The sequence below is a fragment of the Lissotriton vulgaris genome, chromosome 9 (genome assembly GCF_964263255.1).
Source record: "Lissotriton vulgaris chromosome 9, aLisVul1.2, whole genome shotgun sequence".
Lineage (NCBI taxonomy): Eukaryota > Metazoa > Chordata > Amphibia > Caudata > Salamandridae > Lissotriton > Lissotriton vulgaris.
In genome coordinates, this window is record NC_141697.1 from 1,184,930,204 (window position 1) to 1,184,946,874 (window position 16,671).

General features: G+C 50.3%; 1 protein-coding gene across 3 annotated transcripts in view; it reads left to right on the forward strand.

Moving 5' to 3' along the window:
* MBD4 (methyl-CpG binding domain 4, DNA glycosylase) overlaps positions 1–16,671 on the forward strand; it is a 309,739-nt gene that overhangs the window by 167,424 nt on the left and 125,644 nt on the right. For 2 of the 3 annotated variants that reach the window (XM_086939238.1, XM_086939239.1), the window contains one exon: positions 13,297–14,091. The exons of the other annotated variant lie outside the window; for it this stretch is intronic. In XM_086939238.1, the coding sequence (XP_086795364.1) occupies positions 13,297–13,931 (635 nt within the window). In that variant the 3' untranslated portion in view covers positions 13,932–14,091. Of the gene's footprint in view, positions 1–13,296; positions 14,092–16,671 lie in introns of those variants that run through there. 3 annotated transcript variants of the gene reach the window in all.

The window sequence follows — 16,671 nt, forward strand, 5'->3', positions numbered from 1 at the left end:
GGCTGATGAAGTCGGCGATGTCTTCGCTGAATTGTGTGCGCGGTCCTGGGGGTCTGTAGATGAGGGTGCCTCTGAGGGTGGTCTTCGGGTCGGTGTGGATCTGGAAGTGCAGTGTTCGGCCGCCGTGAGGGTGTCGCCGGAGTAGGTCGTGATGCGGATGGTGTTCTTGTGGACGATGGCGATGCCTCCTCTAGTCTGGTTGACTCGGTCCTTCCGGGTGATCTTGTATCCGTCCGGAATGGCGATGGCGATGTCGGGCGCTGAGGAGGCGTTCATCCAGGTTTCTGTCAGGAAGGCGACGTCTGGAGATGTGGTGTCGAGGATGTTCCAGAGCTCCACGGCGTGTCTGTGAACGGAGCGGGTGTTGAGCAGGATGCACTCCAGGTGGTTGCTGCTGGCGGTCGGCTTAGTGGGTGTGGTGCATGTCCGGCTGCAGGAAAAGTTGCAGGATCGGCAGCGGAAGGATCCGTGGGTGCGTCTCTGGTTGGCTCGATAGCATCCGGGGGTTCGGCCGGTGTTGAGTGCTGCGGCGTCGTAGGTCCGTCGGATGGGTTGGTCTCTGCGGGGGCCAGGGGACCTGGGCGCGGTCCAGGCACGGACGGGCGCAGACGGGCTTGCCTTTGGTGCGCCTTCGGCGCGCCCGCTGCGCGTGCGTGAGGGCGTCAGAAGAAGGGAGCCGGGAGGGAGGGTCCGCTGGGTGGCGGGAGCGGGTTGCTTAATCGGCTGGCGGGGGGGCGGGGCCGCAGGGAGGCAGCGGCGGGAAGGCGAGTGCGGGCAGCTCAGCGGCGGCTGGGTCGACTGCAGCGGCGGCAGAACTAAATCAGAAGGTAGGCGGCAGGAATAGTAGCAAACAGCAGGAGGAGCGTGGGGGCGACCTGGCCTCAGTAAGGCACAGTGGTCGCTCCTTTCTCAGGTCTTGTTCATCCTGTCCCATGCCCAGCAGGGCTCTGCTCTAGACACGCTGAAGGGCTATCTCTTCCACCTTTTCGGCTTTTTTGCTGTTGCCTTTTAGCCATCCCTCTTCAAATCCCCGATTGTAAATAGGTTTCTGAAAGGTTTACCACATTTACCACCTTCTCCCTTTGTTATGCCTCAGTGGGACTTCATCCTCTCCCTCCCTTTCCTTATGTGCGCTCCCTGCGAGTCTCTGCACAATTGTCCACTAAGGCTCGTTACCATCAAGACTGCCTTCCTGGTTGCAATAATACCTGCCCAGAGGGTCAGTGAGCTTCACGCCTTGTCATCCAAGCCTCCTTATCTTAACATCTTCCCAGACAAGCTGGTGCTTGGTGCAAGAGCTCCTTTCTTCCGAAAGTGGCCATTCCTTGTCATGTAGGCCACTCCATCATTCTTCCTACTTTTTACGCTCCGCCTCACCCCTCTAAAGAAGAGGGACTCACTCCACTATCTGGACCCAAAAAGAGCGTTGTCATTCTACCTTGATCACACACTGCGATTCCAGGTGGACGACCAACTCTTATCCAGTATTTGGGTGTCTTTCATAGATTCACATGCCTGAATCATTCCCCGTCGCCGAGACGGGAGCCTCCGGTACATAAAAAAGTAATGTCCTAAGGACATACATAGAGAATATAGGCCGAAGGGCCTCCCCTTTGGGGCCTTTCCACGTCCTTATGTAAAAAGGACCGAACTCTCATCGTTAGCCAATCAGCTCCGACCTCCCTCTAGAACCTTCCCGGGAGGAGCCTCAGTCCCTCAGATTTTCTACCGCACGTTGTGCTAGGGAGTCTCCAACCTGAGCTCTTCAGGTTTTTCTTGCTCGAAGTCTCAAACTTCGCTGGAAGTACACCTTGTACAAACAATATACATATCCGATCTTCGACTACTGTCTCCCATGTCGGAATCCAATAAGAAGGCTTCATCCATGGCGGACTCGCAAAAGAAAGCCCTTCTCAGGGCCTGTTCCTCCTGCGGCAAGCAGCGGATTCAAGCGGAGGACAAGCACGATCTGTGCTTATATTGCCTGTACCCTGACCACGTCCCTGACAAGTGTAGGGTGTGTAGAGCCTTCCCAAAGAAGACTGTTAAGGAAAGAGAGGCTTGCCTTCTCGAATGGCTCGACAGGCTTAAGGTCCGAGACACTCTGGAATCTTCCGAGGGTAGTGTCTCCGTGACCTCCAAAGTCTCCAAGAAGAGACCCAGGGTGCAGTCCCCTGGAGAGACAGACACTCCTCCTAAGAAGGCGCACAGGAAACCTTCGGAGGCACGTTCCACCACCTCCTCCGTGTCTGTTAAGGATGGCCAGAGGTTCAAGAAACCCGCTCCATCTACTAAGCGGACCACCTCGGTCTCGACCACTGTGTCGACCACTACGGCCTCATCGCCCTCCGCGACGGCCACAACGACCACCACTGCGTCCTCAGGCGCACCGGTCTCCTCGACCATTCCTCCGAAGCCTTCGTCCAAGACTAATACCGGACCATCGGCGTCATCGTCACCTAAGAGGTCCAAATCTAAAGGTACGCCTTCGCCTAAGACATCTCAAACCGAAGGATCGTCACCTAAACGGTCGAGGTCAAGTTCAAAGGGTCCGCCTTCACCCAAGAAATCTCAAGTCGAAGGCTCTACCACCAGTAAGTCGGCGATTCCCTTATCCCCGCAGAATTTGATGCCATCGACACTAACGGAGGCGTTCAAGTCACCAACACACACGGCGGGCGCGCCATCTTCACGCACGTCGTCGGAAGAGACCCCGGCGCCATCTTGGAAAGAATCTAGATTGGTCGAAGTCTCCATTCACTCGATTCCAACTTCCTCGGTTCCCCCAACGGTAGAGTCGGCACCCGAGCAAGAGCAGGTGACACTGCAGAGTGAGGAGTCCGACGAGGAAAACCAGGACGTTCACGAGGACCAGGACGAAGTTATGTATCAGGAACGCTCCTTGAACGTCACCACGGAGAACACCCCGATGATCTGTTTGCCCCTGTCTCTGGTCAACGATTTGCGCTCCCTGGTGCAGGACTATAAACAACGGTTCCCGGATGCCGACAGCGGAACCCAGGTGCCGGTCACCCAAGCGCAACCGTCGGTCTCGCGCCCTTCCGCTCTCCAGGCCCGTCCTCGGAACCAACCCCAGCCTCGCACTCGGCCCCAGCCTCAGGTGGAGGACTCCTCGGAAGGCGAGGAGGAGGAGACGGACTTGGAGGAAGGCGAAGTGCAAGACGTTGACTCGGACCACAGAGACGACGATGCCGATGCTGCGTCATCACACCATTCGTCTACACCGGCATCCCCGCGACCGCGCCAATCTGAGACGGCGGACGTTGGGGGTTTCCACAAACTGGTGGACAGGGCAGCAAAGAGGTTTCACATGGCGGTGGAATCCACGGAAACAGAATGCTTCCTCCATGATTTCAAGGAACACAGCCAGAAATTGGCCAAGTCTATTCCACTTATAGACTTTCTGTGGGAACAGGGCAAGAAGCTGATGCTTACGCCTGCCTCGGTGCCTGCGGTGGTTCCGCGCCTAGACAAAAAATATAAGGCCCCGATCACCGCACCAGCCTGCCTGACCGGCCACCCCAAACCGGACTCGGTTGTGACTCAGGCGGCCCAAAAGCAATCCCGCAACCCCTCCTCGCCGCTGTCCGCACCCCCAGATAAGGAAGGAAGGAAACTGGACACCATTGGCAAACGGTTCTCTACCACGTCCGCCATGACCATCAAAGTGGCGAATTCCATCGCCCTACTTGGGCGCTACAACCGCCAGCTATGGGAAGACATAGCCCCCTATCTGCAAGGCCTGCCATCCACGGTCCAGGACGAAGTGAAAGCTCTCCTAGCGGAAGGACAAAACTCCGCGGCTGAAATCATCGACTGCGCCATCGACGCAGCCATGACGGGATTCCGCCAGTTGGCCGGGGCTGCCGTGCTCCGCCGCCAAGGCTGGCTCAAAGCAACGTCCTTTCGACAAGAAGTCCAATCTAAGGTGCTGGACATGCCGTTCGATGGTCAATTTCTCTTTGGGGAGAAGATAGACGAAGCACTCCAGGCTATCAAGAAAGATACCGATACGGCGAGGGCTCTGGGCTCCCTCCAGTCCCGGAACCAGTCCTTTCGGGGGGGCCGCTCCAGAGGTCAGTACTCCTACAGAGGTTCCTACCAAAATCGGTCGTCCTACTCTTACGGCAACAGGAACCAGCCCCAGCACAAACAACAGAACCGACAGTCATCCTATGGGAGGTCGTCCTTCAGAGGCAAATCCGCCAAGAAGGGCACTGGCGGCCGCCAGTGACCATTTACTCCAGCCAGTCCCACCACCATCTCAATCCTTTCGAATTGGGGGAAAACTGACCCACTTCCTCCAAAATTGGCGAAAAATCACTACGGATCGGTGGGTACTACAAATAATTCAATTTGGACATTCCCTCGAAATGGTCAACTCCCCTCCCAACACTCCTCCGCTGAAGCGTGCTCACAAACGCCTGCACCTCCTTCTCAAGGAAGTATCCGCCATGTTGGTCAAAGGAGCCATCGAAAAAGTCCCAGAGTCCCAGAAGGGGAAGGTTTTTATTCCCACTTCTTCCTAGTCCAGCAGAAAGGGGACAAATGGAGGCCGATCTTAGACCTCCGGGCGCTCAACGCCTTCCTGCGGAGTCAATCCTTCCGGATGGTCACAATCCAGGAGATCCTGGGGGCGCTGGAAAGAGGAGACTCGATGGTCTCCCTGGACTTACAGGACGCCTACTACCATATCCCCATCCTCATACGGCACAGGAGGTACCTACGGTTCGAAATAGCAGGCAGACATTACCAGTTCAAGGTCTTGCCATTCGGCCTCAAATCTGCACCACGTATCTTCACGAAGTGCTTGGCACCGGTGGCAGCCTTCCTGCGACAAAGGGGTCACCAGGTATTCCCCTACCTGGACTGGCTGGTGAAGGCGCCTTCCCCGGAGGGCGCGACTGCTTCCTCCAACGCCTGCAGCGCTCTCTTTCAACAGCTGGGTCTAACGATCAACCTCAAAAAATCCTGCACTACTCCATCAACGAGGATCACCTTCCTGGGGGCTACCTTGGACACGAAGCGCGCAAAGGCTTTCCCCTCGGAGGACAGGACCAACAAAATACTGTCTCTGGCCGCGGCTGTGGCCAAGAAGCCTCTCATCAAAGTCCGGACATTCACCTCCTTGCTAGGGATGATGTCCTCCTGCATTCTCCTCATTCCACACTGCAGGCTCCGCATGCGTCCCCTGCAGGAGGCGCTGGCGAGACAATGGAAACAGAGTTCCGGCTCCTTCGAGGACATCATCACAATCACACCGGCCATCACAAAGGCCCTTCTGTGGTGGAGGAACCGGACACACCTGACGGCCGGCTTGCAGTTCCTCCTGCCGCCGGCACCTCTGGTCATCACGACAGATGCCTCACTGGAAGGCTGGGGCGCGGTTCTGTTGGACCTTCGAGTCAGCGGCAAATGGGACGCCCAAGAGAAACAACTACACATCAACCTCTTGGAACTGAGGGCAGTGTATCTGGCTCTGCAGGCATTCCTGCCACGTATCGGAACTTCCCCGGTGCTCGTCAAAACGGACAACACCACGACGATGCACTACCTGAACAAACAGGGGGGAACGCGATCTCTCTCTCTCTCAAGAGAATCGCAAAAAATCTGGAACTGGTTGGTGGCACACGGGCTCTCCCTCAAAGCGGAGTACGTTCCCGGGAAGGACAACACCATCGCGGACGCCCTCAGCAGACAGACCTCTCTCTCCCACGAATGGGAGCTGAACGGCGACACGGTGGCCCACGTCTTCTCGCAATGGGGGACCCCGAAGATCGATCTCTTCGCGACGGCAGGGAACGCAAAATGCCCAAGCTACGCAAGCTGGCATCCCCAACGGGGGTCGCTGGGAAATGCTTTTTCCATCGGCTGGTTCAGCGTGTTTGCGTACGCTTTTCCTCCGTTCCCGATGATACCGAGGCTCCTCCGGAAGATGAAGACGGAGCCGTGCACCCTGATCCTGATTGCTCCGTACTGGCCGAGACAACACTGGTTCTCGGACCTGCTTCGCCTTTCCATCAAGCCCCCGATTCACCTGCGACAACACCCGAACCTCTTAACGATGTCCGGAGGCCAGGTACACCACCCGAACCTCCGTTCGCTCAAATTATCGGCCTGGCTCCTGAGCACCGAGAGTTCGGAGACCTAGAGATCCCGCAGGACTGCAGGGCCGTACTAGCCAAAGCGAGAGCGGGCAGCACGAACAAGACCTACTCGCTGAAGTGGAAGAGGTTCTGCTTGTGGTGTTCGGAACAAGGCTTACACCCTCTCCGGGTCACCCCAGTACAGTTGCTACCATACCTCCTCCACCTGGCTCAATCGGGGCTGGCTCACGCCTCCATTAAGGTTCATCTGGCTGCGATTTCTAGATTCACCAGGACCTCATCTGGACCTTCCCTATGGTCCAGTCGACTGATAAAGCAATTTCTGAAAGGGCTCTACAGATCCTTTCCGAGGCCTCGGAAAGTCCCTCCGACCTGGCAATTGAACTTGGTACTCAACCAACTAATGAAACACCCTTTCGAGCCCATACACCGGGCCACTCTCAAACATCTCTCATGGAAGACGGCACTCCTGCTCGCCCTGACGTCGGCCAGACGAGTCAGCGAACTTCAAGCGCTGTCTATTCAGGAACCGTATCTCCAATTCAGGCACGACCGAGTGGTACTCAGGCCCAACCCTAAATTCATTCCTAAAGTGCCGTCAGACTTTCATCTGAACGAACCAATTGTACTCAAGTCATTTTTTGCGAACCCTTCCACAGCGGCAGAAAGGGCGCTGCATTCCTTGGACCTTAAAAGGTGTCTCAAATTCTACTTGGACAGGACCAAAGAGGTCAGGAAGTCTTCTCAACTCTTTGTAGCCTACAGCAACCCGCGCATGGGTTTGCCCTTGACAAAACAGAGCATCTCCCGCTGGATTTCTTCAGCGATTGCTTTCTGCCATGATCAGGCCGGACGGCCTTTGACGGACCGAGTGGCTGCCCACTCTACCAGAGCGATGTCAACGTCAGCGGCGCTCTTCGCTGGAGTGACGATCCTGGACATCTGCCGAGCGGCGACCTGGAAGTCCCCGCACACCTTTTCCAGGCACTACTGCCTGGACATCGAACTGCAGAAGGACGCTGCAGTGGGACAAGCGGTGCTGCGCCATCTCTTCCAATAAGGTGAGCCTTACCTCGTCCCGCCATCCAGGTATGCACATTCTTCATGGCTTTGTTCTGCTATATGCATGACTGTATATTGCTATGTTTTTCTCACGTTGTCTGTAATTTATGCAGGCCCGCTGGTTGTGAGAATGTGCTTTACCACGATGCATGTATAACTGCTGGCTACTCTGATTCAGGCATGTGAATCTATGAAAGACACCCAAATACTGGATAAGAAATGCGTTACTTACCTGTAACAGCAGTTATCCAGTATTGGTGTCTTTCATAGATTCACATGCAACCCTCCCGCCTCCCCGGTAAGGACTCACGTACCTCTATGTCTGCATTGCGACACCCTATCTGGGTGCGTACGAAAATCTGAGGGACTGAGGCTCCTCCCGGGAAGGTTCTAGAGGGAGGTCGGAGCTGATTGGCTAACGATGAGAGTTCGGTCCTTTTTACATAAGGACGTGGAAAGGCCCCAAAGGGGAGGCCCTTCGGCCTATATTCTCTATGTATGTCCTTAGGACATTACTTTTTTATGTACCGGAGGCTCCCGTCTCGGCGACGGGGAATGATTCAGGCATGTGAATCTATGAAAGACACCAATACTGGATAACTGCTGTTACAGGTAAGTAACGCATTTCTTCTTGGCCATGTCTAAGCTAAGAAGGGATGGGCTGTACAGAAAAGGATCATCTCACAATGGAGCATCCTTTGTATCGAGATCGGCTAAGCATTGTCTAAAAATGAACCCCCTGAGGGTTAGCGTACTCCCTTTACCAGAGCAAAAGCTGCAACCACTGTGTTAGCTTGCAGAGTTTCGGTCCTGGATATCTGCTACGCAGCAATGTGGGCAGCCTTGCATACTTTCATAAAGCACTGGTCCAGACCGTCTGGATCGTAGAGACTGGTGCTTGCTCCTTTTGTTCTGCCGGAGACTTCCTCATGTACAATTGGTCCGCAGACCTACCTCTGGGGAGTTATTGCTTGGGTATCTATTCAAAGGTAAGAAATCGGTGGCTAGAAGTCTCTTATCCGCTGACCAGGTTATTTACCTTCAGTAACGCCTTATACGGTAGAGACTGTCTAGCCACAGATTCCTTACTAACCCACCCATCCACCCCGCTCTAACTGGTTTCTAGGGATATGGCTGTCCCTTTCAGGTCCCTAGTTTTTCCACACCAGTGTACTTTGTGGCTCTGCGCTTCTGGCGTGAAAAGGTGTGAAAAGTAACTAATATCAGTGCGCCTGGGTGATGCTTATATAGGCACTGCGAACGTCCCTTCCGGCCCTGAAGATGCCACCCTCAGCTGAACAATGCCACCTACAGGCATGCAGGGATACTGCTCACATAACCAATCCGGATCCAGTCTGATGAAGATTCAAAGATTAGGAATCTGCGGATATACAGTCTCTTCCCGATAAGGCGTTGCAAAAGGTAAGCATCTTGTTAATGACGTCTCAGGCTGTGACGAGAGGCATCTTTCTTATGGGTGTACAGTCAAATAATGGGAAACGTTTTACAGCAAAATAGGCATGTATGTTTTCAAGCTGGTGAGTGAGGTGGCTTTGTGCTGATGAACGGTAGGAAGCAGAAAGGGAGTGGATAAAGCATAGTGTAGATTATGTGTGTACAGCATAAGCTCCCCTTTGGTGCTGTCATGCATCTCAAGATACAGGAGGGTCTTTCTAAAATTTTCTTTTGTCTCTATGAACATTGGTTTTCTAAGGAGTCAGTGAATTGTTGGGAACCATGCCATGCTTTGCTGAGTTTATGGCTGTTATCTGGTGTGCTGTATGCTTCCCGTATATCACTGAAATGGGCCTTGCTTGTAGCTGATGCCTTAGCTTCATCAAGGAGGCATTAACCACTTAATGAACAAGGAATTGTGCAATGAATGGGGTTGTCGTTTTTTTTGTAGTGCATTTTGCAGTTCTGGTTGAGCTAAGTGAGGAAAGTAAAGGGTTGAAGCATTGCACTCAAGAGCTGTGGAGTACAATGTATGGGAGCTTTGAAACAGGAACATTTATGTGGTGTTCAGAGTAGTAATAGTCCTGAATTTGATCCTGGGAAAGGATATACTCTGAGACTGAATCATTTTGTTTTACACAATGACAATTTAGTCAAATGCTATGTGATTTTCTGTGTAAACTTCTGGAAGGAAAATGTAATCTTAGTACAGAATAGAACTATTGAGTTGCAGAGCATGAATGCAAACATTGGAGGGGTGTATCCTATAACAAACATTTAAAGGCGAATGCTCAGGAGTGCTATCTGGTTCGATGTTTGTTTTTTGTATAGCAGATAGTTAGGTTTCAACTGAACATTCAAAGTCTGTGGCAGTAGTGAGCCCAATAGAAGGAATAAGCTCAACAATTTTTAGTGGCCATGGCACCCTGTGTGTCCCTTCTCTCCTCGGTGTGCATTATCTTCTTTATCTTTTCAGCCCACATCTGGCAATCTTCCTCAACCCTGTCATCCATCCTCACCCCCCTGCATATGGCATTCCTCCGCAAATGCCCATTCTTCTATATCACTCATCCATTGCCACATCGTGGGGGCCACCGGAAAGGAACCATTTTATTGCAATTCTGCGCTTTGCAGGGACCAGCCCCATTGGTCCTGCATAATTCTTGTCTGGGGACAAGCAAAAAGATTCAATAGACAGTGCATCATGCTATAATTGAGTTACATGTGAATAGCACTCTGGAGTGAGTACCACCGCTTCTCAGTATGTACATAAGCGTTGGCAATGCCAGACCATGTGTGTGAAATCTGCCCTAAATGCAGCTAGTGTTACAGCAAACAAATGATGACAATGCAAACATTTTCCACCAGTCAAAAGATCTGGGTTAAATCCATAGTTCTTTTGCCCACTACGCCACCCGTATCCTTATCAGTCTTGTCGGCGAAAGGGAAGCTCTATTTAGGACCTAAAAGTATGCTAGCTTACAGTACGCATTGTTAGAAACTCCCTTGACTAGTGTGCATGCTTTCTCCCATGCCTTGTCAGTCACAGACCCTGCTATAATCCGCTTCTCATTAACTCCTCATTCAGAGCTCTATTCTTTGCCAGTCCTGTTTAAGGGCCGCATACAGCAGGGATACCAGATGCCGGGAAGACCCCATATCTCAAACTACCTCTAGCGTATGTGACATCTTCTGCATTTCCAAAATTTATCAAGCCTATTCCAGACCTCCCATACCCTTCTCCTGGTTTCCAAGAGCTCATGAGTCCTGCCAGGGTCTGTCTGATTGCTATCACCGACCCCTGCATGCCCAATATCACCCGCCACTTGTTAATCTCATATTGCTTATGTGCCGTATGGGCTACTTGTATGTCTGGATAGCGGAACCTGTCCATCTCCCACCTCAACTTGAGTGCCGGGAGCGACTCTCATGACCTGCCTTCCAGCTCAGCAAGCGGGAAGGCCAATGACTTGTCAAGGTTGACTGTAAGGCAGGAAACGCTCTTGAATTTCCCCAACTCCTCCAACAGTCTTTGCATCGCCGCCTCCGTTTTTTTGGGACATAAAGGAGTGTATCGTCTGCATACAGTGAGACTGGATGCACCTGAACCGCCACTCTCCCAGTGCAACACGCAGATGTTCCGTCAACAGGTCCATGGTTACAGTAAACTAGGGAAGTGATAGGGGTCAACTCTGATTGGTAGCCCGCTCCATGCACTATTTCTCTGTGGTATATTCTCCGTATACAGTCCCGAGCCACTAACACCGTATATAACAGTTTGACCCACCCTAAAAACTTTGAGCCGAAGCCTAATTTGTCGAATTGCTTGCATGTAATCCTCTAGTCGCTGATATCTTACCTTAGAATTATCCCCAGGAGCCACATCGGATCCAGAAATGTTTTGTGAGTAGCACTCCTGTGCGCCAATCGGTGGAATAGTTCAGCTCTGCATGGCATCGTTTGCACCAGACTTGATGTGGGCAGTGCCTATATATAGGCGCCACACCAGTGCGCTGATGTCCGATTCGGTTGCGCAGGTGCTGCCCATGGTCCCTGATGAGGTCCAGACCATACTCTTTCAAGCTATGGCAGACTGGAGAGTTGCAGCCAAGTTTACGAGCAGTTGTGGGCTGGACATGACAGACTTTCTAGGCAGAGTGGTTTCATCGCTGATGGCCTTACGATGCGACGCCTGGCTTAGCACTTACGGACATGTCCTATGATGGCTGCCGTCTTTGCGGAGACAAAGTGGACTCGGCACGGGTGCTCTTTAAGCATAGCAGTGCTACGGCCAGGTCCTTGCTTCTTTCCATGGCCCCCGCCAACCCCAGTCTGCCTTTCATGCCATTGGAAGGGGCTCCCAGCTACGTCTTTACCTGCAAAGCCACCATGGCATGCAAGCTACCCATCGGTTGCGTGGCTGAGGACATGGTACCCCCAGCCTTCGTGCTTCGGACCGCCAGAGGTTGAGCTAGTCAACCTCCGCAGCTACAGCCAAGTGTCCCTCTGCCAAGACGTTGTACGCCTGCCACTGGAGCAAGTTTGTGGCAATGTGTACAGAAAAGCAAGTTGACTCCTTTTTTCTCCCCTTTCTCAGGTCCTTGTATTCCTCCTTTCTCTTGCCAAGTAGGGGTCTGCTTTGGGCACCTTAAAGGGCTATCTTTCTGCCATCTCAGTCGTCCTACAGTTGTCAGATCAGCCATCCCAGTTCAAATCCCCTGTTGTGAATGTGATTTTCTTTTTAAAGGTCTTCGTATATTTCCGCCTTCTCTTTTTCTTGTGCCTCAGTGGGACCTCAATCTAGTACTCACATTTCTTATGTGCGCTCCTTTTGAGTCACTGCACAACTGGTCTCCGTCTCCTTACCTTCAAGACAGGCTCCCTAGTGGCGATAACATCTGCCTGGAGTGTCGGTGAGCTCCAGGCCATGTCATCTAAGCCTCTGTACCTAACCATCTTCCAAGACAAGCTGGTTCTTCGCACTAGAGCTTTCTTTCTGCTGAAAGTTGTCAGTCCCTTTCTTGTTGGCCAGTACATCACACTGTCTACCTTTTTAATGCTCCGCCGCATCCCTCTAAGGAAGAGGAGCAACTCCGACGCAATCCAAAAAGAGCATTGTCGTTCTACCATGATCGCACAAAAGAGTTCTGTGTGGGTAACCAACTCTGTTGTCATCTTTGTCAGATCCAAGAAGGGGAAGGCTGCGCAGAAACGGATCATCTGGATCCTGCTCCGCATTAAAATCGGATGAAGGTTTGCATCCTCATTCTGCCAGAGCTAAGGCTACGACCGCTGAGTTAGCACGCAGATTTCCTGTCCAGTCCTAGGCATCTGCCAGGCAGCAACTGCCTGGGCAGTTGGGTCCATCGGAACCGGCACTTTGCCTGTTCGGTCCTGCAGGACTTTTTAATGAGTCTGTTTCGCAGGGAGCTTTTGCTTGGGTATCAGATTAACATGTTGATTACATTTGGTAACCCCTTATCTGTTAGTCTATCTAGCAGAACATTTCTTACTGACCTACCCATCCTCCACGCAACCAGATTTCGAGGGTCCAAGCGGTTTCACTTTCAGGGCCCTAGTTTTCCAACACCAGTGATCCGTGTTCTTTATGACTCTGCGCTCCTGGTGTGGAAAGTCGCCAAAAAGAAACTAAAACTGACATGAGCGCATTGGGGTGGTGCCTATATAGGTACCACTCACAAAATTTCTGACACGGACCAGGAGTTACTTAAGGGAAGAGACTTGTTCATCTGTACCGTGCCTCTAGATAGGCTGCTAGCTGCCATTCTAGTACATTCAGGTCTCTTAGTAACTGGATTGTCATTTGGCTTTGTGGGAATAACCATGGTCATATGTTACAAAGTTGATAGGTATGTGTCTCCATCCTCCTGCCATTAAAGGAATACATTTCCTGTAATATCTTGTGCAGTGCTAGATCAATCAGTTACCAATATGCTCTTGTAAAGGAGATGGATAAGGGGTTACCAGCATTTATAATGCAGAGTTAGTGTTAAGTTTGCAGATGGCTGCATAAACAGTTCACATACGGCCACCTGTGGATGTTAATAAATTCATCTGTTCTCAAATGGTTAGGATTGATGATGTGCTATAATTCATATCAAGTGTTAGTAACCTGTACCTTTTTGTTTAGAACGACAGTCCAGAGACGACCTGACGGGTGGTGGTGGTGGTGAAGACACATTATCTGGGTATGAAGATGCCAGCGATGAATATTTGGAGCATCTTTTGACTGACACTGATGGAGACAGTGAAGACTTGGACTTTGGGCAGTCTTCAGCGCATTCCTACAATGGAGCTGGCCCCAGCGGACTACATTTAACTCCCTCTGCAGGGAGCACATTGGCAGGCCTGGAAGTAAATTGCAAGACTGTAGAAGGTGCAATTTTAAAGACTGAGCAAAAACAGCTGTCAGTAGTAAAGAATATCAATGAACATTTGAGGAGAATGGAGCGGCATTTAGCCAACCTTGTGAAGTTTAACCGCCTGTACATACGTCGCTCACTGGGCTTAACTGGTGAGTTGGTCAGGGAAAATGCCTCCCAAAGCCTCAGTCTGCAGCGCATTGCAGAGACTTTAGAAAGTGCGATCCCATTTCCCACAGCCAGCGGTGTACGGATAACTGCTGACGTGGCTCCCTCATCAGGGTCTTCCTCTGTATCCAGCGACTCCAGTGACGAGGAATGGGCCAAACGTCCTTCCAAGACACCAAAGAAGGCCAAACGCAGTCGTGAGGATGGCATGGTGAAGAAACGGAAGAAAAAATGAATGTGTTTTTTGGTTGCCAGGGAGCAAACGAAAATAAGAACTGCTCAATATTCTGCGGACATGTTCCTTGTGTTAATTTTTATTGTTCTATCATGTATGCCACCAGTTGGGAATTAATAACTTGCGGATTCCCAACTCTTAATAAATCTTATGATTGACATAAGGTCTGATGTTTTATAATGGATCCCAATTTAATAGTTGATTGGTGATAATTCTTGTTGGATTTTAGGGATTTTACCTAATTTATTTCTCTACGTCTCTGTTGATTGCAGTTGAAATTGTTTTTCCTGGTAAATCGTGTGAGCAAGAGTAACATTAAATTGAAATTAGCCCAGGTTCGTCCAACTCTGTTAATGTTTGTTTACTTGTTATGTTGCCTTTACCAAGCAGCACCCTTTATATTTAATTTAGAAAAACATTCTCGTTGTCCATGTTCTGAAGAAAAAGAAAATGGTTCTCCAGCACGGCCTCTTCCATTTGGTTTGCATGCTTGGAATGGTTTTCACCTTCTGCACAGGTTCAATAGATCACTTTCAATAATTGGCATCCTGCTTTGTTTTTTATGTTGGATAAAGTCTGAAATCATTCCCACTGCCAACCCCCCCAAGGGAAAGCCAAGTTTGCTTTCTCCATCCTTACAAGAAGTATCTCTGGACATGCGTTTTTATCTTTCCAGGTCTGCTTTCTCTCCTTATGTTAAACTATCAATGTATGTCCTTTAATACCATTTTATTTTCTATTTTCATGACTTCTCGCATTCCCTATATTACAAAGTTACCTATTCACCTCACCATCCTGTAGAACTCTGTTTCTGTTTGATCTTCATGGTCGAATTCTGATGTAAGAAATTATGCTATATTAGCTGTTTTTCGCACATGCTGATTGATCTGTTTTCGTTTATTAGGTACACCGTGCATTCGCTGTTTTACTTTAGTTTTGTGATGCCAAGTTGTCTCCTATCATAGTGTTTGCCCCAATTAACTAATATTCCCACCTCAGGGTCTGGTCCTTAGCCAATGTTCATTTTTTTTAATGTGTATTCTTTTAATCCTTTTTTTCTGCTGGAGATCGAGCAGCTATTGCTATGACTTGGTTACTTGTTCAGAAATGACAGTGGTAGGTGGTCTTTTTCAGTTTCCTTTCTCAGAGTTCACAGTACTGCCATATGTGCGTCTGTGTGAATCTTTATATTGCTGGAGGAAGAGAACCTACTTCTTTCAGTTAAAAGGTATGATAAAAGTGCCTGTATTTTTATTTCCGCTACAGAAAGAAATACTGAAGTATATCAGTCTGTATTGTGGAGAGCACACCTTAGTGCACAGAGTATGCATGTACACAAATGCCCAATTCAAATCTTTTATTCTTCAAAACAAATAGTAAAAGTAAAACAGCCAATGCATTTTGTTCCTGTAACAAATCTGAACCTATTCGCGGCTGCAATTAGGTGAAACAATTAATGGCTTATGGTGGGGTATATTAATCATCATTATAGAATTAAAAAACATACCACACATTATATTCTTCTACACATTAGGACCAGCCCTTCCCTGTTCATATTTCGCAAACAACTTAAGACTTGGTAATTTGACCAATAGTTCCACTTTTTGTTAGGTCTTCTAAAATACTGATCCATCTCTTAAGCCAGCGCCGAGACGCCTACGGGTATTCGCCGCGCTCAATAAATGTCAAATAAATAAATAAAATAGTATTCATGAGTCCAAAAACAAAATTGCCCTTGAGCATGAAGACCGAATGTCGAGCTGGGAAGGGAAACACCCTCACATTTTTACCATGCATTGTAAATCTTTGTTCGAGGCATATGAGCTGCAGATTCTACACTTAGCATTATATCGTCACCTGGTGTTGGTCTCGGATGATTGCATGTTGTTGTCGTCTTGGAAGAAGTCTTTGTAGTCACGAGATTGGTGACTCCTCCCTTGGACGATAGTGCGCATATGCATTGGCTCCATCCTTGGATTGTTTTTTTCCGCCACTGGGTTCGGATGAAACTTTTACCTCTCCGGTTCAAAATCTACTTTTCAAGTACTTTGACGCGTAAAAACGTATTTAAACTTCATTAAACTACTTTCGATATCGATAAGCGTCGACCCGACCATCAGCTCGATTCCGGTCGTCGACACGGGCCATTGGGCCTATCCACGCCGTGAGGCCTACACCTCCTGGAAAGGACGCCATTCAAAAGATGCCCCGAGTGTGGAGCAAAGTTTCCACACAGTGACCATCACGAGGTGTGTAACCTGTGCTTATCGCCAGAACATGACGTATCTAGCTGTACAGCCTGTGCATCCTTTCGATCCAAGAAGACCATTCGAGATCGGAGGGCCTGTCGACACGACATGCAGAGATCGGCTCCGGAACCGGTGGAAAGCTTCAAAGAAGTTCCGCTCGTACCAGAAGAAGATTCAGACTATCTCCAAATCGTTTCCGGGGCAGACGACTACGATGACTCCATAACATCGGGTCAGCGCGTGAGTACAACTGCCCCTGCCCCATACCCAGCACCCAAATCGAAGGCAAAGGTCAACACTCTGCCTCCGGGTCCCAGTCGTGACCGAAAAAACACTTCGAAAGCCCCGCCATTGAGCCCGGCTCTGAAGAAAATACTCCAGCTTCAGGTAGCTCCTTGCCGAGTAAGCCGCACGTTCCGATCCCACCAGCTCCCTCGGCACGAAACCAAAAGAAGTCCCGGCTCCGATACCATCGACTTCTAAAGACAAAA